General features: G+C 37.8%; 1 protein-coding gene across 1 annotated transcript in view; it reads left to right on the top strand.

Moving 5' to 3' along the window:
• Window positions 1–1,570: 1,570 nt before the first annotated feature.
• LOC142980374 (hemicentin-1-like) overlaps window positions 1,571–14,400 on the top strand; it is a 40,972-nt gene continuing 28,142 nt past the window's right edge. Inside the window, exons 1-20 of the mRNA XM_076125698.1 lie at window positions 1,571–1,870; window positions 2,370–2,599; window positions 2,951–3,073; window positions 3,417–3,506; window positions 3,834–3,974; window positions 4,676–4,841; window positions 5,294–5,478; window positions 6,187–6,259; window positions 6,571–6,599; window positions 6,988–7,103; window positions 7,659–7,780; window positions 8,095–8,235; window positions 8,587–8,697; window positions 9,171–9,440; window positions 10,035–10,207; window positions 10,816–10,984; window positions 11,326–11,574; window positions 12,046–12,118; window positions 12,644–12,855; window positions 13,207–13,363. Of these exons, the coding sequence (XP_075981813.1) occupies window positions 1,630–1,870; window positions 2,370–2,599; window positions 2,951–3,073; window positions 3,417–3,506; window positions 3,834–3,974; window positions 4,676–4,841; window positions 5,294–5,478; window positions 6,187–6,259; window positions 6,571–6,599; window positions 6,988–7,103; window positions 7,659–7,780; window positions 8,095–8,235; window positions 8,587–8,697; window positions 9,171–9,440; window positions 10,035–10,207; window positions 10,816–10,984; window positions 11,326–11,574; window positions 12,046–12,118; window positions 12,644–12,855; window positions 13,207–13,363 (3,071 nt within the window). The 5' untranslated portion in view covers window positions 1,571–1,629. The remainder of the gene's footprint in view (window positions 1,871–2,369; window positions 2,600–2,950; window positions 3,074–3,416; window positions 3,507–3,833; window positions 3,975–4,675; window positions 4,842–5,293; window positions 5,479–6,186; window positions 6,260–6,570; window positions 6,600–6,987; window positions 7,104–7,658; window positions 7,781–8,094; window positions 8,236–8,586; window positions 8,698–9,170; window positions 9,441–10,034; window positions 10,208–10,815; window positions 10,985–11,325; window positions 11,575–12,045; window positions 12,119–12,643; window positions 12,856–13,206; window positions 13,364–14,400) is intronic.

Below are 14,400 nucleotides of genomic sequence, written 5' to 3'. Positions count from 1 at the left end.
CGACATCTAGTGGCTGCACGAACTCGGGACTTGGCACCAGTCATTTCTTGATAAATAGTTCTAGGTGCCAAATGTAAATAATTTGTCCCATAAATTTTACACTTGTCAGTGACAAAATATTTCACATTTCTGCGGTTGACTTGATGAGACCTACCTTACCATGGCAAAGATTTAGTTAATTTGTATAGTATAAGTTGTCATGTATAAAAAAAATACATTTGCACTTTAAGAAAATCTTTATTTGCGAAATTAACATTATAAAATCCTTAGATACGAATGTAACTTGGCTAACGGAACTAAGATACTTACATAGCTTTGATATCAGTTCTTCCTTATTACTACGATTATATCTTAATGAGTGTATGATATAATAACAAGTGTATATTTACTAACAACTAGTTCCGATAAGCAGTTGTTATGCTCGTATCTATTCCGGGATTATCTACGATACATTTCATAGGCATAATTGTGCAACAAACTTAATACATGCGACTAATCATAAAATTTATGCATGTCTTGAGCTTTTAGAAACATGAATAACGGACTACAAAAACACATTTGGGAGTCACAAATATTTGCTTCAGGTGGAATTCGAAACCAATTAAACCACTACGCCTTGTACATTGTGGGTTTTGCATACTTTAGTAAGGTCAATTAGCCTGCTTGGTGGATTCAAGGCCCCTTCTTACTATATTTCCTTTTAGCCTTCTTCATTCCGGAGGGAGGCCCCTGCTCAGTAGTGGGAACGTAATGAGTATTTTTTGCCGTGATGGCATTAGCTCTACTCAATACACAACATACATAATAATATGCAAAAAGACTAAAAGATTTAAAAAGTGATATTCTAATCACAATTTGTCCTCATTGTTTGACCTAGTATTTGTACCTAATAATAAATTATTAATTTCCACATTAGATATGTCAGTCAGATAAAGCGACGCTCGGGAGCAAGATTTTACAATTGTGTTATTTCCCTACTTATACTTGGCACACACGAGCGACTTTTAAGTATAGACGCTAATTAAGAATGGTGAGATTATAACCCAATTAGGTAAAATATATTTTTAATAAGGCTTAGCCACGACGTGTGTAAAAGATAAATTAAGACGAACTTGTATGAGAATTGTCTAACAAAATAGAGTGGTTACATTTTTGTTAAAGGGACCTGGGCCACCAGCAGAGACAGTAACGCCATCTAGCAACACAAAAACTGAAAATCATACTTTAAAAAAAAATAGCTAGTAAAATATTTACAAAGACTTATCAGGCTGTGAAAGACAGAAAGATCTTCTGTTTTGTGCACTAAGTACTGTACAAAAGAGTCGCCCGTTTCTTTAATTAAAGTTTCGCGATCGCGCCTATAATTTAGATCTCCATATCATAAGATCTTACCTTTAAAAACTCGCACGTGACCAAAATTTTCGATCTCAAATCACATCGCTCAATGATCAATCAATCATTGAATAAAACCAATATTATGTACACGCTTAAACGAAATACATTATAGTACATAATTGCCTTACGCCAACCCACATTGATTACTTCGGTCATAGGTTACAGATAACTGCACTAGCAACGGAGGAGAACGCGAAAAAACCTCTAAAACAAACACTATGTTTTAATACAAACATGATTGGACGGAAGAGTGTAGTGTTGTTACTTCTCCTAGTGATTTGTGCCGAGTGTAAAAGGAAAGGAAGGTCGACGAAAGATGATGGGAAAAGCAGTCTGGCGTTCGTATTTGATATCACCGGGTCTATGTATAATGACTTGAGGCAAGTGCGGGAAGGTGCTGAGATGATACTGAATACTGCGTTAAAGGAAAGCAATGTTATTGCTGATTTTGTGTTTGTGCCGTTTCATGATCCAGGTAAGTAGTGTTTGAATATAAGAGACTTATTGTAACTCGATGTTGCGTTTGAATGAAAAAGACCATATGATACCATACGAATGTATCATACCAATGAGATTGTTAAGTAAAAAAAACAGTTTTTTTATGAGGATATAGGGGCTCGAAGTAATGCTACTCTAAGCAGTCTCATTTTGTCCTACCTACTGCAAATGACAATTCAAAATCAACCGACTAAGCAAAGCAGAAAGAAGTAGCTAAATCATGATGACATGACAATAATAAACAGTAACATAAATTATGAATTCCTTTACTCTCCTATTAGCAAATACTTCCCAACATAAGCAATTCCATTTTGGTCCACAAAATAGCATCTTATTCAATAGGTCTTATTCAATTCTAACATTTTCAGACTCTGACTTCAAAAAGAGTTTTCAAACATTACCCAATATCTTCATACTTTTTGTATTACCAAATCGTTCATTCAACTTTCAAATGTAACGTAGCAATATTTCTACAGCGGTAGGTCCAGCAACAGTGACTCGAAACAAAGAAGTGTTCAAGAAAGCATTAAACATAGTCCGAGTGTACGGCGGCGGGGACTGCCCCGAGATGTCCCTGACTGGCATCCACATGGCCCTCAACGTCAGCCGGCCCAGGTCTTTTATATACGTGTTCACTGACGCCACTTCTATAGATCATAAGAAGGTCGGAGCGGTGTTGGATACTGTACAGAGGAAGCAGAGCCAGGTAATTGAGAAGAGACTTTTGATTCTGTGCTGATGTTTTTTTGTCTTATTTGCTTTCTGTGTCTCTATGTAAGATATACAAATTCGTTATTACGTTATTACGTTATATCGATATTACGTTAATCCAGAATTTCGTTATTACGTTAACTATTTGGGTGTTTATCAGAGTATCGATTATGGAGTAGGTACCTACTAACTCTTCTAACTGGACTAAGACTGAATTTGAAAATTCACACCAACAAACTAAACTGTCTTAATTTAACAATATAAATATCTAAAACAATTAAGTGTATAGATAAAGGAAGATATAAGAAAAAAGCAGTAGAAGAAATACGAAATTGGTGTGTTCCAGGTGGTGTTTATACTAACGGGCCACTGCAACGATTTGGACAAGCCTACTTACAAGGTGTACCAGCAAGTGGCGGCTGCCAGCTCCGGACAGATATTTAACTTGAATAAGACTAGTGTGCATAAGGTATGTGGCGATTTCTCTCTAGACATAGTTCTTTTTATTCTTTGGAGTCTTTTTATTTTTAAAAACCACAGGCTGGTTACCTTGCGATGTTTTCCATCGAGTCACACAAGAGGAGCTCGTGGCTTGGCTAGCTAATAACAGCCAGGCGAATCGATCTCTGAGGTTAAGCTACGCTTGCCGAGGTTGTTCTTTGAATGGGTCACCATCTTATACATATCTAGTTCCTCCGTGTTTCGGAAGGCACGTTAAATTGTGAAAAAAAAAAGTGAAAAGACTCTGCTTTGTGAATTGTTTTTGTTTCTTTGTTAAGTATTTAGCTAAAGAAACTATTTTATGTTTTCAGATGCTTGATTTCGTGAGGAGCTCGATCAAAGGACGGACGGTCAACTTGGCATCAGCTTCCAATCCGGCTGGATTTAACTACACGCAAGAAGTAAAATTCACAACATTTACTATTAAATAGTTTTTTTGTTTCAATAGTTTATTTATTGATTTTCTAATACTATATCTTTCTAAATTATTCCTCTTCCAAAAAAACATAACATTATAATTTCTTTAAAAAGACGATAACAGTAATTCAAGCGCGGCCTGCAAATATATATTTTTCCCAAGTGCAAATCGAAGCGACGACCTCGATGCAATGGTGGTGGTGTGGCTGCTACCATAGCTAAAGCACCAGGATGGACGTGAAATACCGAGCAAAGCCAAAGAAAATAGTATTCAAAATGATATTTCTGACTTATGTAATGTTGTCTTTCAGATACCAATAGACAGTACCCTCGGTGAAGTGACAGTGTCGGTCTCAGGATCGAAGCCACAGATCACTGTGGTGGACCCTAAAGGAGAGCAGCTGACTGGACCACCCAAACTCATCACCACTTTAGACCTTTCCGAAATTATGGTAACACCTTCCACTACATGTAATTTTATCCTATGTGTTTTAGTTTCAAGTAGGAAAAACTTATATCTGATATCTTTTTTCTATCGTATTTCACCCGTACAAATATGTAGAGGTAATCTCTTAAAGTATTACTAAGTACTTTTCTATGTATACATAAAAAAACATTAAATAACTAATTAGCATTTTACTGATACTCTGCTCCAATTGGTCGTAGCGTGATGTCATATATTCTATAGCCTTCTTCAATAAATAGGCTATCCAACAGAAAAAAAAATCTTCAATTCGCACCAGTAGTTCCTGAGATTATCGCGTTTAACCAAACAAACAAACTCTACAATTTTATAAGCAGTAATAGCCGAGTGACAAGCCATGATAGCCAAGTGTTTTAAGTTGACACCTCCCACGCAAGTGGTCGCAGGTTCGAACCCGAGGCAACACACCAATGACTTTTCGAAGTTATGTGTGTATTAGACATAATAATCACTTGCTTAGAGCAAGTGAAGGTGAAGGAAAAACATCGTGAGGAAACCTTGTATGCCTAAAATTTGTTTAATACATTTATTGAGGGCATGTAAAGTCTCCAACCCGCACTTGGCCAGCGTGGTGGACTCAAGGCCTAACCCTTGCCCTGCAGTGGGAAAGTAATGGGCTGAGAAAAAAAAAAGAAACCGTAACTCATTTTAAGAACGGTGTTCTTCCAGGTAGTGAAGGTAATGCAGCCGGAGCCGGGCAACTGGACGATCACGGTGGGCAGTGAGGAGGACTACTCCGTGAAGGTAGTGGGCCTGTCCAACCTGACCTTCAACCACGGCTTCTCGGTGGAGAAGCCCAGCAGCATGAAGGAGACCAGCTATAGGCCTTTGAAAAGTACGTAAAAAGACTTATTTAGATTTTTTACTTTTTCATTTTCAGATTTTTATCGTTAGTTTTCTGTCTGATCTCTTGGGAACGAAAAATTCCTCCATTGTTGAAAATAATATTTCAGATTATTTCAGAGAAATTCTTTTAAAAAGGTCAAACCTGTACCTAGTATGTATTGATGTGAATGATGCAAGAAAAGTTTGTAGGAATCGTAGTAAAGGGTGTTATTCGGTTTCTGCCAGCCCCCTGCAAAAATGCGTGATATTTTACATGTACTTATTACAATCACTTGAGTTGGCAGTGATGTGAAAATTCCTGTTTCTATCCATCATTATTCTAAACGGGTTTTAAACACGAAGAAATTTGAAAGGTACGATACCTTTTTTGTTACCTAATTATGTAATAGAAGGGCTATTACATTTTTAGGACCAATAAATACAAAAAGGCTTATTTCCCAGGTACATACAACCACATGATGATATCTCTGACTCAGACGAATATCACAGTGGAGCTACAGCACGCGGACGTGGTCTCTCTCAACGGCAGCACTTTGTTCGAGCTGCCTCTCACACTGGTGGACCGTGATAACAAGGTGTATTTAGCGCCGTCGTTCATACCGCCCGATGAATTCTTTTATATTGCTGTGAGTATATCGCTAATCCAGAGCGACAGTGACGTAACAGCAAATTTGTAAATTTTACACTACACCGTTTTTAAGTTGTTAAATTCCGTTGTTGTCGCCCAGTATTCGCGCGCCAAAATGGAATATTTATACAACGACTTTGCACTCTAGCGAGAATTTTTTCCCTTTCAACGGGATTGAATAAAAGATAATTTTGGTATAATTAGGTAAGTCATTTTCGTTTTTTTTTTAGAGTTAAGTCACTGTCGCTCCGGGTGAGAGAATTATATAAAATACAATTATAATAATAAAAACCGGAGCAGTGATAACCGAGTGATATTAGTTGGTACCTCCCACGCAAGTGGTTGCAGGTTTGAACCGGAGGCAACACAGTCAACACAACAATGACTTTTCGAAGTTATGTGTGTATTAGAAATAATTGTCACTTGTTCCAACAGTGAAGGAAAACATTGTTATGCAACCTTGCGTTAGAGTTCTCAACACAACAGGCTATGAAAGTAAGGGAATAGAGAGTATACCTGTGTATTGTGCACACACTTGGACTTTATAAGTAGTTTTGCACCATTGGCCAATTTCTATGAAAATGTCAGCCGTAGCTGAATAACCGGTTATCGGCTAGGACATTATTATTAAACTTATTTGGAGTTTTCGTAGTGTTCTGAGTGAAATAGTTCTCTTGGTAGGTAGTTACTAAATATTGTGTTTCAGATAAACGGGCGAGATCAATACGGACAAGAGTTGCGTCGAATGGGAGCGACTGCCATTCAGGCGAAAGTGCCAGGTATAATATTATTTATCTCTATTCTTTTGATAATTGTAATACCTATATTACCTATAGGTCATATAATAATCAATTTAAATAGAATTCTTCCGTTACTGAGTGACTGACATATGGACAACGCACAGCCGAAACTATTGAGCTTAGAAAGTAAAAATTTGGTATGAAGATTCCTTAGGAAGTGTAGAGGAGTACTAAGAAAGGCTTTTTGGAAATTCCCTCTCGAAGGGAGTGTTATAACACGCGGGTGAAGCCGAGAGCGGAAAGCTAGTTTAATATAATTGAGATGACGTTAAATATATTTAACATTTCAGATGTTCCATACCTAACTGCACCGCGGCAGGTAAGCTTTTTATAAATCATTTTACTTCGTTCAAAAAAGTCTTTATATTATAAGTTATAGTGGCAAGCGCGGCAAGTGCGTCCTTACACCAATCTATCATCATTCATCAGTCATAATAATATGGTTAGTAGTCAACCTAGTGTCAAAGTTGTTCAAGTCCGCCCGAAAGGCCTTTGACATGGCTTTACGACTGTTATTTTAATTGACAACAACCGGGACCGACACTTTTTACGTGCCCTCCGAAGCACGACGCTCAGTTCAAATACCACTATGCGGTCACCCATCTATACAATGACCGCGCCAACAGTTGCTTAACCCGCTGATCGTTTATTGAGTGGTGAGCATAACTGGCTGTGAACGCCTAACATTTTTGAATGAAATGTTGTAGGTACAAGCGCACTCCCACACGCGGGTGGTACTGACATGCAACGTGGAGAGCTTGGTGCCCGTCACCGCCATGTGGACCAACCACGCCTCCAGAATACTGCAGCGAGTGTCTAGCTTGTAAGTTTTTGTATGAGGTTATTTATTAAGCTGTTTATATTGTTGTGTTGTTTTTACCGTTATTACTGTTGCCTACTAGTAATAGGAGCCGTAATTCTCCCAGCCAATATCCAGCCGGCAAGTTCCATTGAAACCAGCAAATGTGCAGGAGTTTGTTTATAGTTTGCATAATATGACTGTCTCCGTGGCGCAGTGGTTTAGGTCACCACGCCGACACCACTGCATCGGGAGGCCGTGGATTCGCTTCCCACACGGGGCAATTATTTGTGCGATCCACAAAATAATTGTCGGGGCTGGTAGTACTTTGTGCCCGTTGTTTGTAGGTTTATAAAATTCACCGCGACACAAAAGCAATTCTTCGTGCGGGAGTTGTTAAAAAAAAAACAAACAAATTAGAAAGAGACTTAAGATTATTTTTTTCTTTCTTCTTACTGATCGAAATCCGTCAAAAAAGTTCACAGGTAAAGAGGACCATTACGCGGATGAAATCACGGGAAGAAGCCATTTGTCTTTACCATAAAAGGTTTACAAAGCCATTTTATTCATGTATTTCAGACAGACAACATCACTGGAGCTCGTGGTAGATGACATGAAGGAAGAGCACGTGGGAACGTACAGATGTGTGGCGCAGAACACCGCCGGTATTAGCAAGGCTGATACTGAACTTGATATTATAGGTGAATATATATGAAACTAGCAGACCCACGCAACTTCGCTTGCCTGGGTCATATTTTTCCCCGTTTTTGTAGCATTTTTTACTCGTATTCTGCTCCTCCCTCTATCATTTTTTAATCTACCTAGTAGATTTAAAAAAATATTTTATACGCATTTTTCTAATAAGTATTTGCAAGACGGCCTAATTAACTTTTTTTTAATATTCATCCCTTTTACAAAACCCCACTCATTCTTTTCCCCCGAGCATTGAACCCTGGACTTCGTTCTCACGTCACAGATAATCAAGTAGTCTAATTACAAACTTATATAATTTCAGTGGATCTCCCACAAGTGACGATTGACCCAGAGAACATTACAGTGGAAGTTGGTGACAACATTACAATCACTTGTTCAGTTTACAGCGAAGCTTTGTTGACTGAAAATAAGTTGACTTTCAAAGGAATACACACTGATTATGGTATGTTTATATTTTGCACTTTACCTCACACGGGCATCGAACCCTAGGCCCAGCGAACAGCAGTCATGTACTATACCGCCCAGAAATGCAAAAAATCTAAACTAATAAAAAAAAGTAAACGTGAAGAAGTCAACGTCTAATCCCTCCGGAAGGGGACCCTCGCTCTCTCTTCTCATTATGAGAGAAGCCAAGCAATAAGAGTTCTTTTTTTAATTCTAATATCACTATACAGTCACCCATCTATATGCTGACCGCGCCAAGCGTTGCTTAACCCACTGAACGTGACCGATCGGTGAGCGTATATAAGAGGTTAAATAAATTTTTAACTTAAATGAATAATTATATTTTCAGAAACTGATCTGAGTAAGGAGCCGAATATAGAAGCGTTGTACATGTTCAGCAAGACTATACAAGTGAATGAGAATGATACGGGGATATACTCATGCATTGCTACTAATAGAGGTACGTTGGAAAATAATTTAATTTCCAGTTTTTTGTTAAGACTTCAAAAAGTAATAGGCAATCCGTAGAACAAATCGCTAAAACTTGTAAAATTCGAGAATATCTTCGAAAAATCGGAAATTTTGAAACTCTATCATTTTACCTGACTCGGGAGTCGAAACCTAGTTATATTATGTATCACGCGTTAAATAACTGTGTGTGTCTGAATATAGCCGCAAGACGGTAGCTCCCTGGTTTGAGGCTGTACTAAAATAAGAATAGCTATTTACATTGTGTACTGTATTATAACAAACAATATTTTTTCTTATCTTCAAATATACATAAATATATGTCAGTCTAGCTTTTTTCTGATATATATTTTCATGCAAAGGTAAGAAACTGGTATTACCATTAAAGTATAGCCATATTCATGCCATAAGCCATAGTCATGAACAACTTGAAGATTTTATTAACATCAAAATTTGCAATTTCAGGTGGTAAAACAATTCAATCTACCCACATAACACTGAAACCGAATCCTTCAGCTCAAATACTAGGCCCGCACACACTATCTAAGCCGATCCATTCAGACATACAGCTAGTATGTGTAGTGGAGAACGCGCAAGTGCTAGTGTGGACTATGCCTAATGGCGTTGAGGTGAGGCGAGTGGAGGTGAACGGTAGTTATAATGATATACTCGATGTTAAGAATGTTACACATGGTGGGGTTTGGACTTGTACCGCTTGGAGAGGAGTTAAGAAAGGTAAGATTTGTTGTTTGTTTGTCGTATGGTTAGTGGTCAACCTAGCGTCAAAGTTGTTCAAGCGGCCCGAAAGGCCATTGACATGGCTTAGCGACTGTTATCTTAATTAACAACAACCGGGACCGACTTTTTACGGGCCTCAACGAAGCACGGAGACTTCCAGCTCAAATACCAGTTACCACTATGCGGTCACCCATCTATGTAAAGACCGCGCCAAGTTTTGTTCTACCTATATGTTTTTTTCATTTTTATTAAATATTCAATAGTTTGCTCTTTGATATCGTATTTATAACATTCTAGCTTTTGGCCGGAATTCCGTTCGCGTGGACTATAGTAACATGGCTTATACCTGCAGAGTTTTCGTTCCCTCGGAATTATTGTAGTAAAAATCTGTCCTATACCTATATTTTCTCGGGTCTCAAACTATATTTGGAAAAAAAAACACATCGGCTCTGTAGAGATGTATAGAAAAGACGGACACTCAAAGGCTACTTTCGCATTTATAATATTAGTAGAGATTTCCGAACTAGGAACACTAAAATATCAGTTCCCAAAATTAACACTCTAATTTATATAGCGAACTATTTATTCCAGGTTCAGATTCAGTGTCCCTAACAATACTGTTGAAGCCGGTGGTCAGTATAATAGGTGATAAGAACATCACTGTGGTGAACGGGACCACAGTTCAAGTGACATGTCGAGTGGAGGCCAAGCCGGTGCCCAGGATACTCTGGCACAGGGAGACGGAGGAATTCTTGAATAATGACGTAAGACACATACCTTTTTTATCAGTTGCTGTCCCACTGCTGGGAAAGGGTCTTCTCCCAAACGAGGGAGGGCTAAGAGAGGCTTTAAGTCCACCACGCTGGCCATGAGCAGGTTGGGGACTTTTTGTTGCATGTCCTGGAGAAATGTGTTTAACAATTTTAAGGCATGCACGACCGCGTGAGATTTCCGGGAAACAAACTACCTCAAACTATCTTTGTACAAAATGTTCTCTGAATAAAGTGGTTTAAGCGGAAAAGCGTATTAGACATACAGACAGAGTAGAAATAAGACCACGAAGTCCCACTGCTGAGCAAAGATCTCCTCCGTACGAGGAAGGGTTTAGGCCTTGAGTCCACCTCGCGGGCCAAATGCGGGCTGCATTAACCGTATTAACTTTGCAAACCTTCAAGAACTATACTAAAGAGCTTTCAAACAAAGGTTGCTTCACGATATTTTCCTTCACCGTTGATACAAGTGATAATTATTTGTAATACACACATAACTTCGAAAAGTCATTAGTAAGCTTGGAGGGTCCACTAAGGGCGTGGGAGGTACTAATTTATATCATTCGGCTAAATTACGACGACTAAATTCAATAATATTTCAGCTATCTCAACTGAGCGATACGATATACCAAAGTGTATTAACACTGGATTCAAGCAAGATTGATGTGAGCGGCACGTACTTTTGTTTCGGGGAGAACTCTGAAGGTATACATCAGGATAGTGTTGATGTACGTGTTAGAAGAAAGATGAATATTGTAGAAGGATTTAAAGGTGAGACATACATACATAATATTATGCCTCATAAGCCCTCCTGTACCTTCTTTGCAGGCAGAGGTGAAGTACACCCACCGGTCACCATTAACAATATCAGGTCTATGTTATAGGGGGCAAGCCTATTGCCAATTGAAAGCAAGAATGACATTTTTAATATTAACCCGACTGCGCAAAAGCAAGTTCTAGATTTTTTGTTTCTAAGTTCATGTCTATGAAAGTTTATGGTGAGATGGTCGATTTTGAAATTATTGCCTGCCGAACACAATTTCGGCTATGAAGATATGGTTTAGTGTACTTACTAGTATTCATCAGTAAAACAATACAATTATTTATTTCAGACCAATCAGTTCAGCTCTACTATCAAATAGAACTACCATGTATCATAGACACTTTCCCCCCACCAACCACTCTATGGTACCACAACGGCACATCACTAGTAACCACAGACAACGTGCACGTGTCAGAGGACAACACTACGGTGTACATCAAACGGGTGGAGTTCAATGACCTTGGAGAGTATATATGTAGAGTGCAGAATGAATATGAGAGTGTGGAAGTTAGAGGCACCGTGACTGTTGAAGGATTAGGTGGGTAGTTTAACATTTTATATAAATAAATACGGCACATTTTATCACGCCTTTTATACCCAAAGGTTTAAGCAGAGGTGTGTTATGTTAGTCTCATGTAATAGGTGGCGGGCACATTACCAAACTCCGGGCTATTATAGAGAAATATTCTAATGTAAATTGGAAAATTCCTAAGAATGATACTAAGGTCGACTCGACGTCTAACATTTTAGGACATCATAATAACAAAATATCTTAAGGCATACATGCCAAAGCTATCTATCTATCACTTTAAAAATAAAAATCGGTACAGAAGTTTTGCCTAACACACAGAAATGTCAGTGTATCACAGAGTTTTTTTTTTACTGTGTTAGTGAACACATGTGTTATGAATATTATTTTATTGCGTATTTGTAATCCTTAGACAACAATATAATAACAATTATTTAAAAACATCATCATTCATCATGATTTTTAATTCCCTTTATTCAGCGCCACCACAAATATCTAAGGAGCCGGTACAAGTGACAGCGCGTGAAGGACAGTCTACAATAATCACATGTAGGTGAGATTATGTATCGTTTACATACATACGTATATATTTATAATACCAGTTCTTTACAAACTTATATACTTTAATTTAAAAAGCCCATAAGTTTAGGGAAAGGTGTATGAGAAATAACAGAGGTTAAATTTTTTAAATTTTGTCTATATAATAGGAAGCGAACTCATTGCCGTATACCGGGCGCGTTACTAAACTCCAGACTAATATTGAGATTGAGAATAGTATAATATAACTTACATTTATAATATCCATCTTGTTAGCCCCGAACGATGCATTATATATAGAGATATGTATGAAACACCCACGTTTCACCATTTAATTGGCCACCCACACTTTAATTGTATTGAATTAGTAGACATGAATAGTATTTTACCCTACCCGAGAATCAAACCCGAAACCTCGTAATCACCGGACAGTAATGGGTAGTGTTTTTAAATTAATTTTATATACAAACGCTAAAACCACAGAGGCAGTGTAATAGTAATAAGTAAAAATTTATATTAATTTTAGAATCGTTTCTTTCAGAGTATTACAAGGGAACCCAGAACCAACAATAACCTGGGAACACAAAACCTCAGCATCTAAACAGTTTTCATCTCTCCCTGCCGGCGTGGCAGTGAACGATAACTATGAGTTGAGTATAAGTAACGTGAGTGAACAACACGCGGGGGTGTATCGTTGTGTGGCTGATAATGTGCTGGGAACTGATGCCTATGATGTTGAGTTACTTGTGCAGTGTAAGTTGATCTATAAATTGGTAGATAAAATCTTCTATTATTCTGTAAAATAGCTCGAGTGCTATCCAAGGAACCACAGCCTGAGGTTAAACTACGCTTGTCGAGGTTTCCCTGTGACGATCTTAAACATAACGAGTTCCTCCGTGTTTTGGAGGGCAAGTTAAATTGTGGGTCCCGGCTGTCATTTTCAAAGATCTTAGACAGTCGTTAACAGTAGTCTAGAGTTAGTAAGCTTGAAAGTCTGACAACCAGTCCACGTCACATTACGACGTCCAAAATAATTTACCAACATTTAAAATAAAAATCTTGACTTAATTTTTCTTTGGTTATTAAATATATCGTATTTTTCAGATCCACCTAAGTTTGCCCATAATTTAGAAGAAGATGAGGTACCCCAAGATGTAAAATTAGGTGACAAGGTATCGTTGCCTTGTAAAGCGAGTGGAGTACCGCCACCAGTCACTGTGTGGACCAAAGATGGACGACCTATTGTATATACTGATAATATGTAAGTTTAATACATTACACAGTTATTATTTTTTATGAAGTTTCCACATTCTCAGACTTCAGAAGGATCAATAAATAATATAATTTGTTACTTTTTTATTTCAAAATAATTTCATATGAATGAGGTAAGGGGAGTTTGTTGGGATCGGATCAAGTGGAGTACTTTGTCTACCCTTATGGGAAGACACTCTCCTTCCTCTTTTAAACACCTTCACAACAATCTCTGCATCACCCTAAGGTAAACTGGCAGAAAATGCTGCTGGCATTAAGTCCGCCTTTATACAGCTCTGTATATAATGTTTAAAATAAATAAAAAGGCGTGATCTTATGTATGTATGTAAATAATGTAATAAAATTTCCTTTACAGGTTATTAACTGATAGAAACGAGTTGTTGATAAATAAAATATCGGCAGATGATTCGGGAACTTATACATGTACTATCACCAGCGATTTAGGATCTGCGCAAAGAAACTATACTATTAATGTTTATGGTAAGTATACTCTAAAAACAAAAAAATAATTTGAAATATCTAACGCTCCGGCCACACTGCGGGCAATGTGTATTTTAATTCGTGAAAAACGCTACAAAAAATCGATTTAGACACGTGATTGGACATCGAAATTGTAATGAAACTTCGGATTAACGAAACATAGTAAGCCTTCTGCATTCTTCGTTTTCTATAATGATCGACAAAGCAAAATTCCGTTGTTCAATGGTTTAGGTCGCAACACCGCTACCATTGCATCGTTAGCTCGTAGGCTCGGTTCCCACACGGAACAATAATAAAAAAAAAAGATTAAATAAATGTTTTTTATGTGCAAAAATACAAATAAGTTAAATATTATGGATCTATTGTAGTATTTATAATAATTGACAACGTGAAAATCAGTCAGTACTACTCAGTTTCTTCTTTATTTCTATGTAAATTTCAGATCCTCCATCAATCCCCGCGCCTGTATCTTCAGTACTTGAAGCACTAGAAGGTCAGTTAGTACAACTACCGTGTACTGCACACGGAGTACCCACACCACGTGTT

The sequence above is a fragment of the Anticarsia gemmatalis genome, chromosome 18 (genome assembly GCF_050436995.1).
Source record: "Anticarsia gemmatalis isolate Benzon Research Colony breed Stoneville strain chromosome 18, ilAntGemm2 primary, whole genome shotgun sequence".
In the NCBI taxonomy this organism is placed as follows: domain Eukaryota; kingdom Metazoa; phylum Arthropoda; class Insecta; order Lepidoptera; family Erebidae; genus Anticarsia; species Anticarsia gemmatalis.
Note: the sequence above shows the minus strand (reverse complement) of the source record. Positions and strands in the feature narration are given on the sequence as shown.